This window comes from Schistocerca nitens, chromosome 1 (genome assembly GCF_023898315.1).
Source record: "Schistocerca nitens isolate TAMUIC-IGC-003100 chromosome 1, iqSchNite1.1, whole genome shotgun sequence".
Lineage (NCBI taxonomy): Eukaryota > Metazoa > Arthropoda > Insecta > Orthoptera > Acrididae > Schistocerca > Schistocerca nitens.
Window position 1 is genome coordinate 351,287,876 of NC_064614.1, and position 23,730 is coordinate 351,311,605.

Here is a 23,730-nt window from a genome sequence, read left to right on the forward strand (position 1 = left end):
ACTTACTCACTTGTCTAGAAGTATTAGTACCTAATTTTAACAACTACACAGATGAATACGGTACTGACCAGTCACATTAATGCCATAGCCTATCAAAAACCTGAATAACCACCTGCGAGGCTTGCAGGAAGAGCGTGTCACTGTAGTTGTGGAAGGTGCGACATGGATGTGGCGTCATGCCGAATTCAGTGCTGTGGCCAACTGCGCTAGGTGGTTTCTCGGTTGAGGATCAATGGCGCGAAGAGACCGATAGAGATAGTCTCATAGAAACTCGATAGAGTCGGGGAGTTTCGTGGCCAGGGGAGTACGCCAAACTCATGCTAGTGCTCTTCGAACCACGCACTGTGAACTTTGTGACACATTGCATTGTCCTGCTGGTACATGCCATCGTGTTGAGGGAAAACAAACTGTATGTGGGTGGGTGCATGCCCTCGAAAGACAGATGCATACTTGTGTTGATCCATTGGGACTTCCAGAATGACGAGATCTCCAGGAAATGTCACGAAAACATTCCCCAGACCATAACGCTCCCTTCTGCGGCCTGGATCCTTCCGACGATTGTTGCACGATGTTTCCTTTCAGACGTTTCACGCCGTGTACGCCAATGGCCATCTGTCATACGAAAAGACCACCTCTCGCCACTCGGCGGACGTTCAGCTGCGATACTGGTGTGCAAATTCAAGCTTTCGTCGCCGGTAAACACCAGTCAGCATGGGTTCATGAAACAAGCACCTGCTACTGAGGCGCTTATGCACCAACGTTCGCTGAACGGTCGTTGAGGAGCCACCGTTGGTGGATCCGTGGTTTGCCTGGACTGTCAGTTGCTCAACAGATGCAAGTCCACTCGCCAGTACACATCACTGCAGCCGTCAGTTACCCATGTCAAGTACGGCCAGTGGTCTCTACGCCGGGCCGTTTCAGAAACGCTTTCACCCATGTCTTTTGGAATATATATACACTACTGGCCATTAAAATTGTTACACCTAGAAGAAATGCAGATGATAAACGGGTATTCATCGGACAAATATATTATACTAGAACTGACATGTCATTACATTTTTACGCAATTTGGGTGCATAGATCCTGAGAAATCTGTACCCAGAACTACAACCTCTCGCCGTAATAACGGCCTTGATGCACCTGGGCATTGAGTCAAACAGAGCTTGGATGGCGTGTACAGGTACAGCTGCCCATGCAGCTTCAACACGATACCACAGTTCATCAAGAGTAGTGAATGGCGTATTGTGACGAGCCAGTTGCTCGGCCACCATTGACCAGACGTTTTCAATTGGGGAGAGATCTGGAGAATGTGCTGGCCAGGGCAGCAGTCGAACATTTTCTGTAACCAGAAAGGCCCGTACAGGACCTGCAACATGCCGTCGTGCATTATCCTGCTGAAATGTAGGGTTTCGCAGGGATCGAATGACGGGTAGAACCACGGGTCGTAACACATCTGAAATATAACGTCCACTGTTCAAAGTGCCGTCAATGCGAACAAGAGGTGACCGAGACGTGTAACCAATGGCACCCCACACCACCACGCCGGGTGATACGCCAGTATGGCGATGACGAATACACGCTTCCAATGTGCGTTCACCACGATGACGACAAAACACGGATGCGACCATCATGACGCTGTAAACAGAACCTTGATTCATCCGAAAAAATGACGTTTTGCCATTTGTGCACCCAGGTTCGTCGTTGAGTACACTATCGCAGGCGCCCCTGTCTGTGATGCAGCGTCAAGGGTAACCGCAGCCATGGTCTCCGAGCTGATAGTCCATGCTGCTGCAAACGTCGTCGAATTGTTCGTTCAGGTGGTTGTTGTCTTGCAAACGTCCCCATCTGTTGACTCAGGGATCGAGACGTGGCTGCACGATCCGTTACAGCCATGCGGATAAGATGCATGTCATCTCCACTGCTAGTGATACGAGGCCGTTGGGATCCAGCACAGCGTTCCGTATTACCCTCCTGAACCCACCGATTCCATATTCTGCTAACAGTCATTGGATCTCGACCAACGCGAGCAGCAATGTCGCGATACGATAAGCCGCAATCGCGATAGGCTACAACCCGACCTTTATCAAAGTCGGAAACCTGATGGTATGCATTTCTCCTCCTTACACGAGGAATCACAACAACGTTTCACCAGGAAACGCCGGTCAACTGCTGTTTGTGTATGAGAAATCGGTTGGAAACTTTTCTCGTGTCAGCACGTTGTTGGTGTCGCCACAGGCGCGAACCTTGTGTGAATCCTCTTGAAAGCTAATCATTTACATATCACAGCATCTTCTTCCTGTCGGTTAAATTTCGCGTCTGTAGCACGTCATCTTCGTGGTGTAGCAATTTTAATGGCCAGTAGTGTATACTGCTGCCACCTGCCGTCTGTGAGTGTTTATTGCACGTTGACGTCGAACATAGGCTGTGTCACAATAATGTAATTTGGTTGTGTATAACGAATCGAATGTGACATTATCGAAGGAACTACCCTGTCATCCACTTCACTTAGCATGAGGAAACGCAGAAAATATAGATCAAGACCTTCTAGTGTGTATTAGAACTTTGCTCCTTCTGGATACGGGAGCAATACCTCGAGAAGTGCTGCATCTCGCTCCACCGTACAGAGCTGAAAATAGACCTTTTGTTCGTAATGGAGTGGGGGCTGTTACGGAACTGGTGTGGCAGCCGCGCCCTGGACACCGGCAGCTGCTGCTCGCGTTGCGCCACGCGGCGCACGACGACGAGATATGTGTCACGGGGACGCCGCCGTCAATATTGTACTTGGTAATGAGAACGTCGCAAGCCCCGCAGGCATACCGCAGTCTCGCGCGCTGCCCCCCATCGCTGGCTGGAGAACAGGGGCGGTGCCTAATTTCCCGCCCCTTACTCACTGGACGTCAAGTTAACAAACGCAATGGCTTAAACTGGCGGGCTGTACAGACCTGACAGAGAAGACTGCGCATACTTCCGCATCACTCTGTTCGCGATGGCAGAGCATTTCATAACAGATACTTGAAGCCGGGAACCATTCTATAGAATGTCATCGTGTCTGACCGCCATCAAAATAGAAACAGGAAAGACAAGAGGCACAGGGAACGTGAGCAGCGTTTTGGAAACCAAAAACTGTCCTTTCCGTAAATTCTGTGCAAGAAAGAGAGACAATAATCGAAAATGGCTGCTGTCAGCGTCTTAAACAGCTTCGAAGTACTATCCAAAACACCAAACAAGGTTTGTTATTGGCTGCTGAACCAATTTTCATTGTTGACAAAGCTAGTTCACCTTCTATTACATGAGGCAAGCACTATTTCTAAAAAATTCTGGAACATCCGCCTTAAATTTGAATCTACAACCGAGAGATTCTCATTTCACCAGGCTGAAAAATTTCCTAGGCGGAACTTAGTCTGGAAACGATGAAGAAATTAAAGAACGTTTTACTGAATGGTTGAAAAAATGCATTTTAATCATCAGCTGTTTATTTTAAAAACATATACGCCTACATGTTTCAGTCACGGACCACATTCGGAGGACGTCTGTCAACATCGAAAGTGAAGACGTATAACGTAAACAAAACTTATATTACGTGACAAAAATGTAAGTATAACATTCGTAAGTGAGAGCATATTTTATGTTCCATTTAGGTTGAAAACACTTCAAAGCTGTCATAGTGAGAAGCCACAATCAATAGTTAAATATAGCACTTAAAACAGTAAGGAACACGCTTTACAGTGATTAATGTCACAGGAACGAAAAAGCAAGGAGGAAGATGTACACGAAACAAGCAAATACAACCATCTACAACGTACCATCGGAAATGGTAACGTCTGTAATACACCTTCTGGCGGTAATAGCATAACTTTTAACAGTAACTTTTAAAAGTTACTCTTTTACCCCCAGGAGACGTATTACTGACATTACCATCTCTGGTGGTACGCTATAGACGATTGTCTTTCATCTACGAATGTCATACCTACATTCTTAACACGTTATGTTATTTTTGTGTACATTATAAGTCTTCAGTTTCTGTGTCGGCAGACATCCTGTGAAGATGATCCATCGCCTCCCCGGAGAGGTATCTGATGTGGTTCATGCAGATGATTCTCCAAGATCGTCCATAACGGAAAGCTATAGCCATATAGGTTTATAAAACAAACATCTGATGGTTAAAAATGCACCAAAACATGTTTTACTGGATGGTTCGACAACATTGAGGCAGATGAGTAGAGGAAATGTAAAACGAAACGTATTCCTGCAGTAATAGGATAGATAGTTGATCTGAATATTTTTTCTTTCCGAGAAAATCTTGTTACGGCTCTCGTCAGAAGGAGTTACGTCTACCAGCATGTGTCGGAGTTCGAAGCTATCGATACTCCTGCTGACGTTGGTCGGTATTCTGAATATCGTGCGAATATGGAATCAACGAATTTAAAGAAGCACGCTCACCGGCCTGCGGGACTCCAACGACGCAACGCAGGCAGCGTTCGGTAAGACAGACATATTATTCACCATGCTGTGCAGGATCGTACCTTGAACCAGAATAAGTATCTACATGAGCTAAGGAGCTCCACGGATTGTCAGCACGACGACCATTGTTGCAGTTTGCTTCGCGTGACAAGAGAGAGGGGCCCGCTAGTACGGCGGCACTGGATTCGAACCGCCTCGCCTTTTCAGTCGAGTCCCCGTTCAGAGTAGTCTCGCGATGTTGAAATGCGCGTTTGGAGACATCGAGGAGAACGAATGTTGCCAGACTGCATTCATCTTGGCATACAGACCCAACATCTGTCCTGATAGTATAGGGCACCAGTGGGTAAATAACACGATCACCTCTGTTTCGCATAGCCGGTAATTTGAACAAAAAGCTTTTTTTTTTTTTCTTGCTGAGGTCAATGTACGGTTATCTTTCAACAAGAAAAAACAAGTCTCGTGGTGCTCTTGCTGCGCAATCTCGGTACAGAGAGTATTCGACTGTTGTCCCGGTCAGCAGCCACATCTCTCATCCATCTCTCACTTCTGGTTACTGTTTGCCAAAAGACTATACTCTCCAGCCGCTGTGATTGATGAACACTGCCACAGAGTTGAAGCAGTAAAAAATGATATACCATACTGGTATCTGTCATCTAAGCTCTGTTCGACTCGATCCTCGGCCGGCTTATTGCCATTATTTGTTACAACAAACCAAACACCGCAAGCTGTATATTCCCAAAGCACCTACAGTGCTAATCACGTATTTTTTCTACTACGTTTTATAGGTACGGTGACAATTTTTATAGCCAGCAGGGTACGTGCGGAGGAGCTAAACTGCATACACTATAGATAAGTTACAGTGTTTTTGTCGTAGCCAAGTGTCTGTCACGACACAAAAAAAACCCTGGAGGAGAGCAATCGAATTAGATCTGGCGGCGTGGGTAGGAAGGGCTGAGACGTCCTTGATGGGCAGAAGGAGCCTTGAACCCGGGACAGCCGGATCCGTGGCGCGTGGGCGCCGCCCGTGGCCACACCCGCCTAGCCTCGCCTCTCGCGGACCGAACCTCTCAGACCCGCTCCCGTGGCTCCCATACGGTATCTCCTCTCATGCGATGAACGATTAGCCGCTGTCGTTTGCCAGTCGAACCGCTCATCCTCTTGGCCATCAACCAGAACTTGGGTTTCAACATCATAGACTTTTATTAACCTGGCCTTATATCTGTCAAGGAATTTCAACGACCTGTTCCGGGGAATTAGATAAAATATCATTTAACACCTTAAAGACTTGTTGCATCGATTCCTTACAAGACTCTGTTTTTGTTGCTCAAGATAATACCACAGTAGGTGGGCGTTATTTTCTCCAACTCATCTGCGATTACGGGCACAGATGGATCTCGGCGTAATACGTCGCACGCTTGTGGAGCGCTACAAGTACACTACTGGTCATTAAGATTGCTACACCACGAAGATGACGTGCTACAGACGCGAAATTTAACCGACGGGAAAAAGATGCTGTGATATGCAAATGATTAGCTTTTCAGAGCATTCACACAAGGTTCGCGCCTGTGGCGACACCAACAACGTGCTGACACGAGAAAAGTTTCCAACCGATTTCTCATACACAAAAAGCAGTTGACCGGCGTTTCCTGGTGAAACGTTGTTGTGATGCCTCCTGTAAAGAGGAGAAATGCATACCATCAGGTTTCCGACTTTATTAAGGTCGGGTTGTAGCCTATCGCGATTGCGGTTTATCGTATCGCGACATTGCTGCTCGCGTTGGTCGAGATCCAATGACTGTTAGCAGAATATGGAATCGGTGGGTTCAGGAGGGTAATACGGAACGCTGTGCTAGATCCCAACGGCCTCGTATCACTAGCAGTGGAGATGACAGGCATCTTATCCGCATGGCTGTAACGGATCGTGCAGCCACGTCTCCGTCCATGTGCAACAGATGGGGACGTTTGCAAGACAACAACCATCTGAACGAACAATTCGACGACGTTTGCAGCAGCATGGACTACCAGCTCGGAGACCATGGCTGCGGTTACCCTTGACCCTGCATCACAGACAGGGGCGCCTGCGATAGTGTACTCAATGACGAACCTGGGTGCACAAATGGCAAAACGTCATTTTTTCGGATGAATCAAGGTTCTGTTTACAGCATCATGATGGTCGCATCCGTGTTTTGTCGTCATCGTGGTGAACGCACATTGGAAGCGTGTATTCGCCATCGCCATACTGGCGTATCACCCGGCGTGGTGGTGTGGGGTGCCATTGGTTACACGTCTCGGTCACCTCTTGTTCACATTGACGGCACTTTGAACAGTGGACGTTATATTTCAGATGTGTTACGACCCGTGGTTCTACCCGTCATTTGATCCCTGCGAAACCCTACATTTCAGCAGGATAATGCACGACAGCATGATGCAGGTCCTGTACGGGCCTTTCTGGATACAGAAAATGTTCGACTGCTGCCCTGGCCAGCACATTCTCCAGATCTCTCACCAACTGAAAACGTCTGGTCAATGGTGGCCGAGCAACTGGCTCGTCACAATACGCCATTCACTACTCATGATGAACTGTGGTATCGTGTTGAAGCTCCATGGGCAGCTGTACCTGTACACGCCATCCAAGCTCTGTTTGACTCAATGCCCAGGCGTATCAAGGCCGTTATTTCGGCCGGCGGTGGTTGTTCTGGGTACAGATTTCTCAGGATCTATGCACCCAAATTGCGTGAAAATGTAATCACATGTCAGTTTTAGTATAATTTTTTTGTTTTATCATCTGCATTTCTTCTAGGTGTAGGAATTTTAATGGCCAGTAGTGTATTGATTTCGATCACTGAGCGTCATATAGATACCTTATTCTTCTTTTATCCACGCCTTTCATTAGAATCGTCTCAAGAGAAGATGATGTTCAGTTCGCCATTCGTTACTAGGAGTCGCTTCACAAATTTATTGGTGTACATACTGCGCGACAGGAATACTCCAATAGCATCATAAATAAGTCTTCGTTTACCGGTTATAGTCATATTCATCTGACTTCTTACATTCCCACTACATTATTTGCTCAAATGGCTCTAATCACTATGGGACTTAACATCTGAGGTCATCAGTCCCCTAAACTTAGAAGTACTTAAACCTAACTACCCTAAGGACATCACACACATCCATGCCCGAGGCAGGATTCGAACCTCCGACTGTAGCAGCAGCACGGTTCCGCACTGAAGCGCCTAGAATCGCTCGTCCACAGCGGCCGGCCATTATTTGCACTTTAAATTTGTTGCAAATTTGTGCCTATATCAAGACCGTGGGACTTAATGTAAACATTCGATGGCTTTCATTAAACTTTTGCAATCTCCATCTGAATATCGATGTGAATAAAGAAGGGTTAAATACTGCGTCGCCCTGAATACAACGATGGCATTAACTACACTTTACCTCAAATGTTACGTGCTAGCATTTTCGAATGTCTCCGAGTCAAACTGTCGGAGAGATAGGAGTTACGGTGTTGTTATTGATGTACGAGTAAGAGAGACTGTGGGCATTTAGTGCATGGCCGAAGGCGCTTTCACTGGGACGGTCTTACCCTCCCGGGTCAACCCGTCACGCGTCGCTGGGCGAAAGCCAGAACGTTGCCTTGTGCAACGACGAATAATGGTGCCTTATTTCAACATTCCACTCCGTCCACACGTCTTAGTCAATTCCTCCACGACGATACAGCATCAGGCTCTCGTAACGAGACGTAGCAACAACCTTTCATATACCTTGGGAACAACGTCCCTTCACACGGACCTGAGAAGAGTAGCTGAACGATGGACTTTAAAAGCGGCCACAAGTAAAAACCTCGGGTTAGCAGCAAGGTCCTGGCAGACAATGAAAGCTGAAAGTCAAAAGACGGTGTTGCCATCGAATTTTCGTTTCAGAAACGAAATTCTTGCAGCGTTAATATGGCACCTAGAATTACTATTGCAGCAGAAAATATGTTAGCCGGGCGCTGTGGCCGAGCAGTTCTAGCCGCTTCAGTCCGGAACCGCGCTGCTGCTATGGTCGCAGGTTCGAATCCTACCTCGGGCATGGATGTGTATGATGTCCTTAGGTTAGTTAGGTTTAAGTAGTTCTAAGTCTAGGGGACTGATGACCTCAGATGTTAAGTCCCATAGTGCTTAGAGCCATTTGAACCATTTTTTTGAAAAGATATTATGGAACAGCATATGTTACCAATAATAGCGACTGAGTCAGGTATTTATGTGCGAGGAGGGGTCATTCCGATGTTGGTTTCTTGTAGTTTCCCATAAACTGGGTTGGGATGATTTCTCAAAAAATAGTAATACGACGTCTGAACACAGGGTGGAGGAATAACGACCTGATATAAGGTCAGGACCGGACAGGAAGCGTCGAATCGAACAAAATTTTTTCAAATTACCGTAGTCGGAAACTCAGCATTGAGGAGCTACAACCAAAAATGGCAGCTAATGAGTGTCGAGCTCCCAGAATTCAAATGCGCTGAAGGTCTAGTCGCAAAAGGTTTTGAGACCGTGATAGTAATTCGCAGTAAACCAGGAATTTTCGAGTGCGTGGTCCAATCATTTCTTCGACTACGTCAGCTTAGTAGCGAAGTTGGAGCCAGGAATTTCTGGCAACTATGAAAAATGTCATTTGGGAATAAAAGAATATTTAAAATTTAATTTATGTTTACTTTTTCACTATAGTCATACTTCGCATCCTGGTTAGGTCACAGGCTGACGATTTATTTGCTCAGTTCTACCAAATTGCGGGGATGCTGACGTCGATGTTTTCCCCCCTGTTCCAACATGTCCTACAGATTTTCTAAGGGGTTCAAGTCAGATGATTTTAGAGACCAATCGAGATGTAATGGAGTGGATGAGTGATCAGCTCAGTGATCAGATCCTTCCAATCCAATGACCTTTACTGACTTCAGCTCCATGTGCCTGTGTGAACAATGGTCTCTTGCGAGGTGATCGACGCCAAATGTTCACTGCATGCATTTACCGTCGCAATTTTTTTCTCGCTAAGTGGTTCGGAAGGACCTTCATTCACTGCCGGGTTTTGAAACGAGTTTGATCCACAAGCTGTGAAACACGTATGCGGTTCCTCTCAGTCACGATCTTTTTCCAGTCACAACTCTGACGTTGTGTTTCGTGGACCCGCGTGTTACACCACTGCTTGTAGACACATTGAATAGTCCGACGCGAAACACCAGCAAATCGAGCAACTTCGTGTGACCATGGCACAGTCAAACTCGGTTGCCCTTTCTGTCACCCTGCCATGGCCTACATTTACCTGTGTTTTCGTATAATGAACGCTTGAAACGTAAATGTCTCCTGATCGCTACTGCCTTATACTCACGTAGAGAGAGTGCGCACGTGTTTGAGCACATGATTCGATCGCTGCGCCATCTGTAAAGGCTTAACGATTCATTTGTACGTACGCGCTGGGGTAACTAATTTTTTTCCGGTGACCTTAGAATAAAACCTCATTCATGCTGTGTCTGCAATACAGCATATTATTTCACCAGATTAATACCATTACGGCACTTTTAACGTAGCTGGTTTAAGAACCAAGCTTTACCCAGTAAACATCGGCAAAAATTCGCGTCTAGTGTAGCCAGCCATCGGGAGAAATTTAAATTTTGCTTAGCCTTTACTGCTCACCTGAAAGCATTGTCTTCGGCTGATTCAGTTGGTAATTCTTTAATATAACTAGCACCAAGTGGATACAGAGGCGACACCTTTGGTTTCGAAAGTCGGCATTAGCAGTGAACTTAGTTATAACGATATGCATCTTCAGTAGCACCGTACAAACACTCGTTAGGGCAGTGGAAATATATCGGTCGGTCAGCATCGCGATGATCCCTCCGTCTTCTTCAGACTGAAAAATTTAATAGCTTTACTTTAAAGCAGTGTATTCTTCCATATTGTCTGAAGATCCATTTATCGTTTTATTAGTGCTTTCAGTTTCTCATTCTCGGATAAAACTGGAATGTTCTCGCTTCGTCTTTCAAGTAGGATATTAGTAGTAGTATTTCAGTTCTATCAAACAAACACATGAACTTTATGGCTTTGGTGTGCATCATCGCTGTGATACACCAAGATCGCCAATCCTTGGCTCTTCCGTGACACACGAAAAATTAGGGTCTGTAACGAGGAGGTCTACAACATTTCCCACTATTTTGAGCTGTCGGACTAATTGGTCGAGGCACTTGTCTGATAATAGGTTCAGTATTATTTTACAAAACGGTTTGCTCTAGTAAACAGTAGTTGGTAACTGAAAAGTAATTTTCCTAGTTGATATTGGACAAATTAGTCACTCCCTACTACTATCGTATTATCGAATTCAGGCTGTCTTTGAGTGATTGTGCGACTGATGTACATGAATCTAATGGTTGTTAGAAACATCCAGTTTTTAAGCTAAACGTGTCTCTAGAATAGAGAACAAGTGGTGAGGCGTTCACGGCTTTAACGATGTGGCATTGACGTCTGAAGCTCAGGAGAGAACATTTGCCGTTAGCAGTTCCCGCTAGTCGGTCGCCGAAGGCCGCCACGAGGTCAGAGGTCAGCTGCGGCCCATTCCCACCACCTCCGGTGCTTGGTAATGAGACCCAGCCTGACAAGGACACTATCGCGTTACGTTCTCCAGAGCGTGAGAACAAGTACTGTGAAGCAGAACTCGCAAAGCACCAAGTGAGCTCTTGAGGCTCCCCGTACCTTACTCTGCATCCTAGCGTGGCTATTTCACTGGTTGCTAAATAGCCCCTTCAAGATTCAATAATTCCCAGTTAGTAATCATCTATCTAAGCTACCGCAGATCCACAAGAACAGCGCGAATCTCGAGAGTATAGTAGGAGTTCATAGTTCCATCTATCCCCGTTCGGCTCGGTTTACTTCTCTTGCTTATCTTTTGGGGTTCAGTACCCTGCTGAAGTCTAATGAAGGTCTAGCCAGCTGGATAAGTCCGAGAAAATAATGACCCCAATAAGTAAATAGATTACAGCATTCATCTGAAATAAATTATCATGGGAAATATAAATTAGCTTCCCTGGACGATAGCTCTTTTGTGGATTAAACTCTGCGTCGTCGATCCCATTTTGGTGCTTGCGGTCCGGTGTATAAATCCTTTTCAACGGAACAGGGCCGTTCCAAGTAACCACCCTGAAGAAAATGTTACGAAACATTTTTAAATATTTGCAAGTTACAATGTCGTTTTAAACTCAAACCAAGGATTCTACAAACAGAGATCTTACTAAAGTGGCTTACAAATTAACTTGTCCGATTCTTGGGTATTTCTCATCTCTCTGGGATCTTTAGCAGGTAGGAATAATAAAAGAGATAAGGAAGATCCAACGAAGAACAGCACCTCTCGTCGTGGGACTGATTAGTAAGTGCAGCATTACGGAGATACCGGTACTCAACAAACTCCAGTGGCAGATATCACAAGAGAGACATTACGAAGAGGTTCGCTGTTGACATAATCTCGACAACAAACGTTCCAAGAAGAGTTGGGCAAAGTATCTTTTCCACATACTTCTCGCAAAATACCAAGGCTAGGAAATCAGATCAAGTACAGTTCGTCGGGAGACTTATCGGCAGTCCTCTCCTCACGGGTTGCTCGCGAGATTTGTAGCAGACGTAGCCTCTGTCACACACGATACCGTGGTGTGCGGAGCAGAGATGTAGACTGTGGGGTGCGGCCAGTTTTAACATATGTCTTACCATCCTGATTTAAATTTTCCAAAATAATGCCGGGCACGTCAGGATATTACGTTCAGATATGTCACGTATCGATCCTTTACCTTCTCACGCCCACGTTACGCGACGTTTCATTTCTAGTGCCTTCGCTGTCGACCAGATATCGAACCTTACCAGATGCCGGGTTACAATAGCAAAATCATGGTACGCAACAACTGTCAGATTGTTAAGTGCTTGGACGTGTAAATGATTGGCATTTTAGCGCCATCACGCGAAGTAGGTAACGTCACCTACATCCTGCATATAATAAAAGATTACGCAAGCTCGTTTCTCATTCAGAAATCGCATTTTAATGTTGACTGTTTGCTAGAAGGCCGTGTTATGTCTAAGGAGGCAATACTACCAGTACCTGTCGGAATCCGACAGCGACGGTGGTCTGTCGAGACTACGGTTTATTTTTTTCACAACTTTGTAGCCCGCTATTGTAGCGGCTATTCAGTTTAGCGTCCTGTGTTAGAAACCTGATTATTGTTTTTTTTCTTCTTCTTCTTCTTCTTCTTCTTCTTCTTCTTCTTCTTCCAACTACTCATAACCATAGAAAGTTACTAAACGAATGTTTCTTATCAAGTCAGGGGATACAAGGACGTTGTATTAATTTAAAAATTGCAATTGGGTCTCACAGTAAGTGCCCTACTTTACTGTACTATAATATATGTGAATATAATATTTTCAGGTTTACAATCTTCTTAAATCCTCATTTTCTCTTATTTCATGCTTATATCAATTCTTAATCCTTATATTTTATTCTTACGTTTGTTCTTCATGAAAATTTTGTGCATTCCCTTGGATTTTACCGATCGTAGAAACATTCGAAACACAGAAATTCCCAACACCATAACCATCGTGTGAAGTCAGGTTAGCCACAGCGAAGTTTCTTCGTATGAATCTCACTCGGGGAAGAAACGTCGGTAACACTGCTGAAAATTTCACGCATTGGAAATAATTTCGCGTCAAACCACGACAAAGAGGTCAATTTTCCGAAAACTGGAGCTTGCAATTGAATATGAATCAAGATACATTACAGGAATTTCACCAAAAACAATTTCAAATATTTTTTCCATTCATTTTCTTTTTAAATTCATTCACCGCACATACAATTAATAAACGAATAAGGACAACGTTAGTTCAATACATATTGGAAAATATTCGTGTAGTGATCTTCTACGGACATGGGTAGGTAAATGATAAATAACGCTAGCCACTGAGCCACCACTTCTGTTGAACTATTTACTCGCTCAAGAGGGTTATAAAGCACCTCCAAAACTTCGAATCTCGTTTCCTCAGAAACAGAAGAATATCTACGCCTAAGCAGAGACACATTTAGCTTATTTTCACCCCTCTTCCATTGAGCGAAGTTTCTGGGAAATCGGATTTTGGCACTTCGTGTTCTCCTCGTTAGCGAAGAGATACGAATGATGAAGCAGAAGGCGCTATTCACTGCGTTCTAGACATTGTGTGATGTGTTTGAAAGCAAATATTTTCTCGTGAAAATAAATGTATAGGTTTTGAAATGTTTAGACGGCACTTTTACTATTGTTTCAGTTCTCAGGAACGTGGATATTTTATCGAACGACCTGTGACGAGAACATCCACTAGGAATTTTGCGTTGTTCATGAATAAACTCTACTATCATTGCTTGCTCCTACATTTTTTTTTACCATATTTCGATTTTTTTCGTTAAAAGGATAGTCCCTCATAATCTTTGATAGTTCAGGTGCCAAACTGCACAGCAGATAACTCTCACAACACAAGCAACTTTGGCGCTGACGTGCGAACGAAAATGACCACTCTAGACAGACGACACTCAGCAGAGAAACAAAATGTCAGGGGTGCTGCAGTAGACTCACTTGTCTCGAGTAGTAAGTTAAGACAAGAAAGTCTGGGCTCCAGAGCCATTGTTGCTGCCAGAGGCCACAGTTCTGTGCAATAAATATCACATCAATTTCACATCCTGTATATCTCCAAATCTTTTACAAACTTAATCGTGTGTTCTTTGTACTTTATTGTATACTCACAAATTTCGTTACATGCTATTCTTTTTTGAGCTGTACTTTTAATATACAGCAGTGTAGACCGTTACTGTTTCTTGTTTGAATGAGGTATCAGTTACCAACATGTGTAGTTAGCGGAAACATATGGGGACAGTAAGTCAATCACCTTCACCAGTGGGGGAACGGCTGCGTCCGGATACCGCAGAAGACGCGGCCTCCGAGCAGACTAGGACCAGCTCCTTGTAAGGCGCGGGACGCATTTGCGTACCGCGGCGCACTGCCCCGCGCAAGTTCATTAACACGGCCTGGCCGTTTACCCCGACCCAGGACGGGAATCACTGGACAGGCCATCGTCCTGTCGGTTGGTGGGACGGAGAGATGTCTTCAAAAGCGAGATATCAGACTCAGCTCTCGCGGTTGCCAGATGGAACATTTCTTTTGACATCGATGTGTACGTCGTTTCTGAATATAACTTACTCCCTTTTCCCACAGCTTTTATCTACGGATGAATAGACGAAAACTCTCGATTTTGACGATTGGTTAGAATCTCAAGGTACATGTAAAGATTTAAGATGGAATGCCCCCATTAACATCTCTGTGCGGAACGCAGGTAGCCGACAAGATCTATCGGAAAGAATCTTGAGAAAAAGTCATTTACAAATTTCGACCAGTTCTTCGATGTGGAGCACTTTCCAAGCTAAATTCAGGCGATACAGAAAACAAATGCGCCATTCGCGACGAGTTTATTCATTCTAGTTATGGACGTCACTGGCTGGTTCAGCCAGTATCTCAGTGAGAGATGCTGCAAGAAAGCTATCGCGCGTCGCGGAGAGCCCCACCCCAACTTCCGAGACTTCACTTTCCCGATACGAGACTAGAGCCCCACTACTTCCTCCAATAAGCAACCCTTCCTATTTTTTCCGTGCTTCACGACTTGAAGGAAACCCTTTGGCGGCTTTTTTTCCTAATGTGCTGCCTGTGTTTCGAGGTAATAGTTAATTCTTCCAGACTACCCCCCTAACACACCCGCTCGGTTAGCCGTGCGGTCTGACGCACGGCTTTCTGGATTGGGAAGGAGCGCCTAGTCCCCGGCACGAATCCGCCCGGCGGACTTGTGTCGAGGTCCGGTGAGTCGGCCAGTCTGTGGATGGTTTTTAGTTGGTTTTCCACCTGCCTCCGCGAATGTGGGTTGGTTCCCCTTATTCCGCCTCAGCGACCCTATGTCAGCGATTGCTGCGCAAACAAATTCTCCACGTACGCGTACACCACCATTACTCTACCACGCAAATATAGGGGTTACACTCGTCTGATGTGAGACGTTTCCTGGGGAGGTCCACCGGGGGCCGAACCGCACAATAACCCTGAAAGAGTGGTTCGGTGTGGGGCGGCGGAGGAGACAGATAGTGTCGTAAGTTCCATGTTGCTTTTCACGGGTGATGCTGTAGTATACAGAGAAGTTCCAGCATTAGAAAATTGCAGCAAAATACAGGAAGATCTGCAGCGGATAGGCACTTGGCGTAGGGAGTGGCAACTGACCCTTAACATAGACAAATGTAATGTATTGCGAATACATAGAAAGAAGGATAGTTTATTGTATTATTATATGATAGGGGAACAAACACTGGTAGCAGTTACTTCTGTTAAATATCTGAGAGTATGCGTACGGAACGATTTGAAGTGGAATCATCATATAAAATTAATTGTTGGTAAGGCGGGTGCCAGGTTGAGATCCATTGGGAGAGTTCTTAGAAAATATAGTCCATCAACAAAGGAGGTGGCTTACAAAACACTCTTTCGACCTATACTTGAGTATTGCTCATCAGTGAGGGATCCGTACCAGGTCGAGTTGACAGAGGAAATAGAGAAGATCCAAAGAAGAGCGGCGCGTTTCGTCACAGGTTATTTGATACGCGTGATAGCGTTACGGAGATGTTTAGCAAACTCAAGTGGCAGACTCTGCAAGAGAGGCGCTCTGCATCGCGGTGTAGCTTGTTGTCCAGGTTTCGAGAGGGTGCGTTTCTGGATGAGGTATCGAATATATTGCTTCCCCCTACTTATACCTCTCGTGGAGATCACGAATGTAAAATTAGAGAGATTCGAGCGCGCACGGACGCTTTCCGGCAGTCGTTCTTCCCTCGAACCATACGCGACTGGAACAGGAAAGGGAGGTAATGACAGTGGCACGTAAAGTGCCCTCCGCCGCACACCGTTGGGTGGCTTGTGGAGTATAAATGTAGATGTAGATGTAGGGCTGAGGAGGACTGCGGTAGTCGTCGTGGGGTTGTGCACCACTGCGGCTGCGGCGGGGACGGAGCCTCTCAGTCGTTTCTAGGTCACCGGTTAACATACAATACCATACAATACCCCCCTAACATCTACAGCCGGAGACTGGAGGAACAGATTTGTCATTAATGTCGATTTTCCGGTGTTCGGTAAAAATGATTATATTCTTCCAATGGTGTCTCAGTTTGTCTTCCGGGTGTACACTCAGGTGACAGAAGTCATGCGATACCTCCTAACATCGTGCCGGAACTCCTTTTGCCCGGCATAGTGCAGCAATTCGACGTGGCATGGACTCAGCAAGTCGTTGGAAGTCCTCTACAGAAATATTGAGTCATACTAAATGGTTCAAATGGCTCTGAGCACTATGGGACTCAACTGCTGAGGTCATTAGTCCCCTAGAACTTAGAACTAGTTAAACCTAACTAACCTAAGGACATCACAAACATCCATGCCCGAGGCAGGATTCGAACCTGCGACCGTAGCGGTCTTGCGGTTCCAGACTGCAGCGCCTTTAACCGCACGGCCACTTCGGCCGGCTGAGTCATACTACCTCCATAGCCGTTCATAACTGCGAAAGTGTAGCTGGAGAACGATTTTCTGCACGGACAGACTACTCGGTTATGTCCCATAAATGCTCGATGGGGTCCATTTCGGGCGATCTGGTTGGCCAAAACATTCTCCCGAATTGTTCAGAATGTTCTTCAAAACAATCGCGAACAAATGTGGCCCGGTGATATGGCGCATTGTCGTCCATAAAAATTCCGTCCATGAATGGCTGCAAGTTGTCTCCAAGTAGTCATCATTTCCAGTCAATGATCGCTTCAATTGGACGAGAGGACTCAGTCCATTCCACGCAAACACAGCTCATGCGAGCACCGAGCCACCACCAGCTTGCACAGTGCTTTGTTGACAACCGGGATCCATTGCTTATTGTGATCTGCGCCACACTCGAACCCTGCCATCAGCTCTTTCCAGCTGAGACCGAGACTCATCTGACAAGGCCACGATTTTCCAGTCGTCGAGGATCTAACCGATACGGTCACGAGAACAGGAGAAGCGGTGCAGTCGCTGTAGTGCTGTTAGCAAAGGCACATGCATCGGTCGTCTACTGTGTAGCCCATTAACGCCAAATCTCGCTGCACTGTCCTAACGCGTACGTCCCACCTCGATTTCTGCGACTATTGCACGCAGTGTTGCTTGCCTGTTATCACTGACAACTCAACGTAAACGCCGCTGTTCTCGGTCGTTAGGTGAAGGCCGTGGTAAGAGGTAATGCCCGACACTTGATATTCTTGGCACGCTCTTGACACTGTGGATCATGGGATAATTCCCTAATGATATCTTAAATGGAATTCCCTAGGCGTTTAGCTCCAACTACTATCCCGCGTTCAAATTCGGTTGATTCCCGTCGTGCGGCCATAAAGACGTCGGAAACCTTTTCACACGAATCATCTGAGTGCAAAAGACAGCTCCTTCAGTGCATTGCCATTTTACACCTTGTGTACGTGATAATATATCGATGTATATGTACATATCGCTATCCCGTGACTATTATCACCTCAGTATGCGGTGTGAACATTGAAGCTTGCCGCACGGTCTAGGCGCCATGTCACGCTCCGCGCGGCTCCCCCCGTCGGAGGTTCGAGTCCTCCCTCGGGCATGGGTGTGTTTGTTGTCCATAGGATAATTTACTTTAAGTTAGTTTAAGTAGTGTGTAAGCTTAGGGACCGATGACCTAAACAGTTTGATCCCATAAGATCTTACCGCAAATCTACAAATTTTTCACATTGAAGCCTCTGCACATTATATTCTGTATAAGTGTGCCCTAGTCCTGTCAGAATGGAAGTTCGGGGACGGTAATATGCATAAATTAAGGGAAGCCATCGTCCCTCAGTTAGAATCTTAGCTGTGAGAGACTAAATTCGTGCGTTTTATAGGGGACTGTTGCCATTTTACCATTAACACTGTTCCTCAATAATTGTTGCTACGAAAACTTTGCCGTGGGTGGCTTGTCTTACAATGCAGAAATCCTTCAATCTAGCAGCTAATAAAAACGTTGTTTTCGGGTCGTCACGTCTCTTCTCTCTTAGATGAAATCGCGTTGTGGTCTTCATTTGTTTGCTATTTCTGAACTCGCATTCCGTTGAAGGATTTCAACGAGTATTTGCTGAATCTAAATAGTACTGAAAGACAATTCCATTTTCCCCCTTGGCTGCATTATTATTACACTCATTTATTTTCACACTATCAGCAGATTTCGGTGATACGTACAAAATTTGCAAATGTAAAACGTAAAATGTTGACCAATGACAAAACGGTATTTTATATTAGTCTTAAGCTAACTTTGTTCTCTCTGTCATAGCAAAAGATCGCGAGTGTGTTCCATGGAACATGCGAATAACGAACTCAATAATCGAGACGCAAGGCTTCCTAAAAGTAGTGAGAATAACTTACCATAAGAACGGAGAGAAGGTCGCAGACAAAGAACACACCCATAATGACGGCAGAAAAAGTGCTATCGCTACGTTACTTCTCGTGGGCCGGCCGTGGTGGCCGAGCGGTTCTAGGTGCTTGAGTCCAGAACCACGCGGCTGCTACGATCGCAGGTTCGAATCCTGCCTCGGGCATGGATGTGTGTGACGTCCATAGGTTAGTTAGGTTTAAGTGGTTCTAAGTCTAGGGGACTGATGACCTCAGATGTTAAGTCCCATAATACTTAGAGCCATTTGAACTTCTCGTGGTCTCAGGGTAACCCAAAAGGAACTTTAATTTGTGAAGAACAAAATTCATCATTAAGATTACAGTCATTTACTACGTTCTCACCTTGAGATACAAAGTGTGGCGAGGGACAATGGTAAGTGGAAAGTGTTCCGTGCACATGCGCAACACGGTTAACGAAGTCAGTCGTGTTATTGTTAGCAGGGAAAACGAGCGTGTGTTGGACGGTTAATGTCGTCTCCATCAAACGGTATCCCCACAAGCTCTTGCGACCTCTCCTAGCTGTTGAGTAATACCGTACAGTATGTGCAACTTTGAGGCTAATAAATTAAAAGTTCTGTTTCAGATGTTTCTGTAATCAATTTGAACACTTTTTTGTATAGTTCTGTTCCTGAAGGAGGCTGCTGCTTTAGGTTATTAGCCTGTTTTTACCAAAAATGTGCCAGAATCGATACCGAACAGTGCGTGACGTGCGTTGCAGGCGAGGTGTCGGCGCAGCGGCGCGGCAGCCGGCTGGCCAGCGGGGCGCCATCGTCTTCTGCGTCGAACGCGGCCGCCGACTTCGACTGCCCCGAGGAATTTGGTTATTACCCCCACCCTACCGACTGCACGCAGTACTACGTCTGCGTGTTTGGCGGCGCGCTAGTCGAATCCTGCACAGGTGGACTCATGTACAGGTACGTAGGCACGAAGAGATTTTGACTAGCTAGGTGCGGTAGTGATTGTCAGGCAGAACATGATAGCCATGTCACCAAGACGATGCCGTTTATATATACATTCTAGACTGGAATCTCAGTGAATATGATATGTTAATAATTAATTTTCTTCTACTTCTCCAATAAACTTTACTGTTTTTTTCTGCAGTAGTTCAAGATTTGTAAGCTAGATGGTACTAGCGACGGCAGTTATTTTGGAAGATTTGAAACGCTTGGATACAGAAAGCAGTTGTAACAATATAGTGTCCAACACTGCACGTTGTACTGAGTCATTAGTTCAAATAACCAATAATTTTGTATAATTATACAAAGTGTTGGAAGGCATGATAGTGAATATGACATTACTGCACGTAAGGGTGCATTCTGTGTCTCATGTTTTGCTACCAGTGAGGAAGATGAAGAAACTGGGAAACGTACTATACATATTTATTGAACTTTTCGTAATTGTTGGGCTCCGTGGTTAAAAAAAAAAGTGTAAGCTTAAGTCCCCCGTAAACGATCAAACAATTTCTCATAGTTTAATACGTCATTTAGAATACAGTTACATTGAACTTGTTGCAGAAGAAATAGTTGGTGCACCACCTTTTTCAGCAGGTCTTTTTTCCCTTTTACGTATTCGTAAAACTCCATACAGGTCAACTTGTAGTTAAAATGGCACTACAAGATTCACTCCACAATGCCTGCCAGGAGTCTATTTCTTTCATCAGTCCGCTGGGACGACATCAGTGAAAATACTCTTTCCTCAAATACCCGCATAATTTTAGCATTTTACATTTGCGTTGAGGATTTTCGGTTTGCTTAAGTAAGTAAATCCATCTTCCTTCCACGGAGTATTTAGACTTCCATTTTTCCGGGTCACACATACTTTCTAAAAAGCTCGTCAGATACATGAAAACAAGTGTCGCCTGAAATCTTCACACCATTTTTAGTCAGGTATATAATAGTGTTTTCAGTCATCACCCCAATCTGGTGTTTCAGATAGCATAATCCAAAGCCATTGTCTCTCCCTCAAATTTCGAAATCAAATTAATTATTTCTTGGTTAGGGTTCTCGTTCTTTAATTTGTTCAGATTCACCATGATTTGTATGCTAATAAAATTGCCAGTCTTCCTTTCTTTAGACATCTCTGAGTGTCGATTAATATTTCTTATTTCAATTATCGAGAATTTATTCTTCCCAACGCTTTTCATATTTTTGTTTTTGAAACACAGGCAAGTTTGACTGCAGAAACATGAAGTAAATTTCGCTGATCGGACTACTGAAAAAAAAAACCGAAATTATTTTAGGTGGACTCTCTTCGACGTCAAAAAATCGTTTCAGTGGAATCCAAAGCTTAAGAGTTTTCTCGACTGCAGACATTAACGACAGCCTTTTTTGTTCCTTTTTTTAGTGAGACAGACGAATCTGGTCTCTGACATCAGCATATAAGTAAAACTTTTTCAGCTTCTCTGCCCTTATAGTGTATGTTGAAGAATAATTAAATATTTTCATGATGATTATTTCAATGTCGACAGTTAAAACTCCATCAGCGCTTGATACAGTAATGTGGAGGACATGGGCAGGACATCCAATTCATTCTGCATTTTTTCCTAGTTCCTTAATTTGATGAAATACGTTCCGTTGGCCGCGACGGTGAAGACCTCCGAAGTTGGTATTGTCTTCACAAAAAGCAAATAAATTTATCTAATGTAGTAGTCTTAAAGTGTCTAGACAAAGACCACTCTTTTGTGCAGCCTTACGGAAATTGGCATTTTCTCTTTCCATCCTAAGGCATTTTCGTAAACTATGATAATATAAGTTTATTAGATGGTAAACAGCCGACAATCACACGTTTAGTCATCGAAGTGCACGTCGCTATACACTTCATGCCGTTTATATCCGCAGTAAACACTTCAAACATTACCATCTTGCTGTCGTTGATTGTATTACGTTTCGAAAGACTGGTATTATCAGATCGCTATTCAAATTGATATTGCCCCATTCTCCCGCGTGGCGCTGCTTAAATACACTACGTGATCAAAAGTATCCGGACACCTGGCTGAAAATGACTTATTTGTTCGTGGCGCCCTCTATCGGTAATACTGAAATTCAATATGGTGTTGGCCCACCCTTAGCCTTGATGACAGCTTCCACTCCCGCAGGCATACGTACAATCAGTTGCTGGACGGTTTCTTGGGGGATGGCAGCCCATTCTTCACGGAGTGCTGCACTGAGGCGAGGCATCGATGTCGGTCGGTGAGGCCTGGCACGAAGTCGGCTTTCCAAAACATCTCAAAGGTGTGCTATACGACTCTATGCAGGCCAGTCCATTACAGGGATTTTATTGTCGTGTAACCACTCCGCCACTGGCTGTGAATTATGAACAGGCGCTCGATCGTGTTGAAAGATGTAGTCACCATCCCTGCATTCCTCTTCAGCAGTGGGAAGCAAGAAGCTGGTTAAAACATCGATGTAGGCTTGTGCTGTGATAGTGCCACGCAAAACAACAAGGGGTGCAAGCCCCCTCCATGAAAAATATGACCACACCACAACACCACCGCCTCCGAATTTTAGTTTGGCAATACACACGCTGGCATATGATGTTCACCGCGCATTTGCCATACCCACACCCTGCCATCGGATCGCCACATTGCGTACCGTGATTCGTAACTGCACACAACGTTTTCCACTGCTCTGTTGTCTAATGTTTACACTCCTTGCACCAAGCGAGGCGTTGTTTGGCATTTACCAGCGTGATGTGTGGCTTACGAGCAGCCGCTCGACCGTGAAATCCTAGTTTTCTCACCTTCCGCCTAAGTGTCATAGTACTTGCAGTGGATCCTGATGCAGTTTGGAATTCCTGTGTGATGGTCTGGATAGATGTCTGCCCGTTACACATTACGACCCTCTTCAACTGTCGGGGGTCCCTGTCGGTCAACAGACGAGGTCGGCCTGTACACTTTTGTGCTGTACGTGTCCCTGCACGTTTCCACTTAACTAACGCATAGAAAACAGTGGACCTAGGGATGTTTAGGAGTGTGGAAATCTCGCGTACAGACGTATGACACAAGCGATACCCAATCACCTGACCACGTTCGAAGTCCGTGTGATCCGCGAAGCGCCCCCTTCTGCTCCCTCACGATGTCTAATGAATACTGAGGTCGCTGATATGGAGTACCTGGCAGTAGTTGGTAGCACAATGCACCTGATATAAAAAACATATGTTTTTGGGGTGTCCGGATACTTTTGATCACATAATGTGGTTCCAGCCTCGTACTACTGGAGAAGTCTGGTATTTTGTCGAATGATGGCGCTAGATATAGAAGGTGCTTGCATCGTCGATGGTCTTTAACGGTGACAGTTCCGATATAACGAGACGGATAACAACCCTATCTGCAAGCCACCGTACGGTGCGTGGCAGAGGGTAACTTGTACCACTACCAGTCGTTTCCCTTCCTGTTCCACTTGCAGATAAATGTTTCCACGTCGTAGTATTTAATAAACTGTCTTTTAAGGATCAAGCAAAAGAGAATAAATGGCTCTGAACACTATGGGACTCAACTGCTGTGGTCATTAGTCCCCTAGAACTTAGAACTACTTAAACCTAACTAACCTAAGGACATCACACACATCCATGCCCGAGGTAGGATTCGAACCTGCGACCGTAGCAGTCGCACGGTTCCGGACTGCGCGCCTAGAACCGCGAGACCACCGCGGCCGGCAAAAGAGAATAAATTTTCGCATACTTGTGTCTTCTTTTTCAGAGTGAGGGCGAAATAACTCTAACCAATTATTAAAAGTTTCACTGTCAATT

At 45.2% G+C, this 23,730-nt stretch overlaps 1 protein-coding gene across 1 annotated transcript in view; it reads left to right on the top strand.

Moving 5' to 3' along the window:
* Nucleotides 1-23,730, top strand: part of LOC126248749 (uncharacterized) — a 340,818-nt gene that overhangs the window by 191,126 nt on the left and 125,962 nt on the right. The window contains exon 2 of the mRNA XM_049950088.1: nucleotides 19,703-19,898. Coding sequence (XP_049806045.1) covers nucleotides 19,703-19,898 — 196 coding nt within the window. The remainder of the gene's footprint in view (nucleotides 1-19,702; nucleotides 19,899-23,730) is intronic.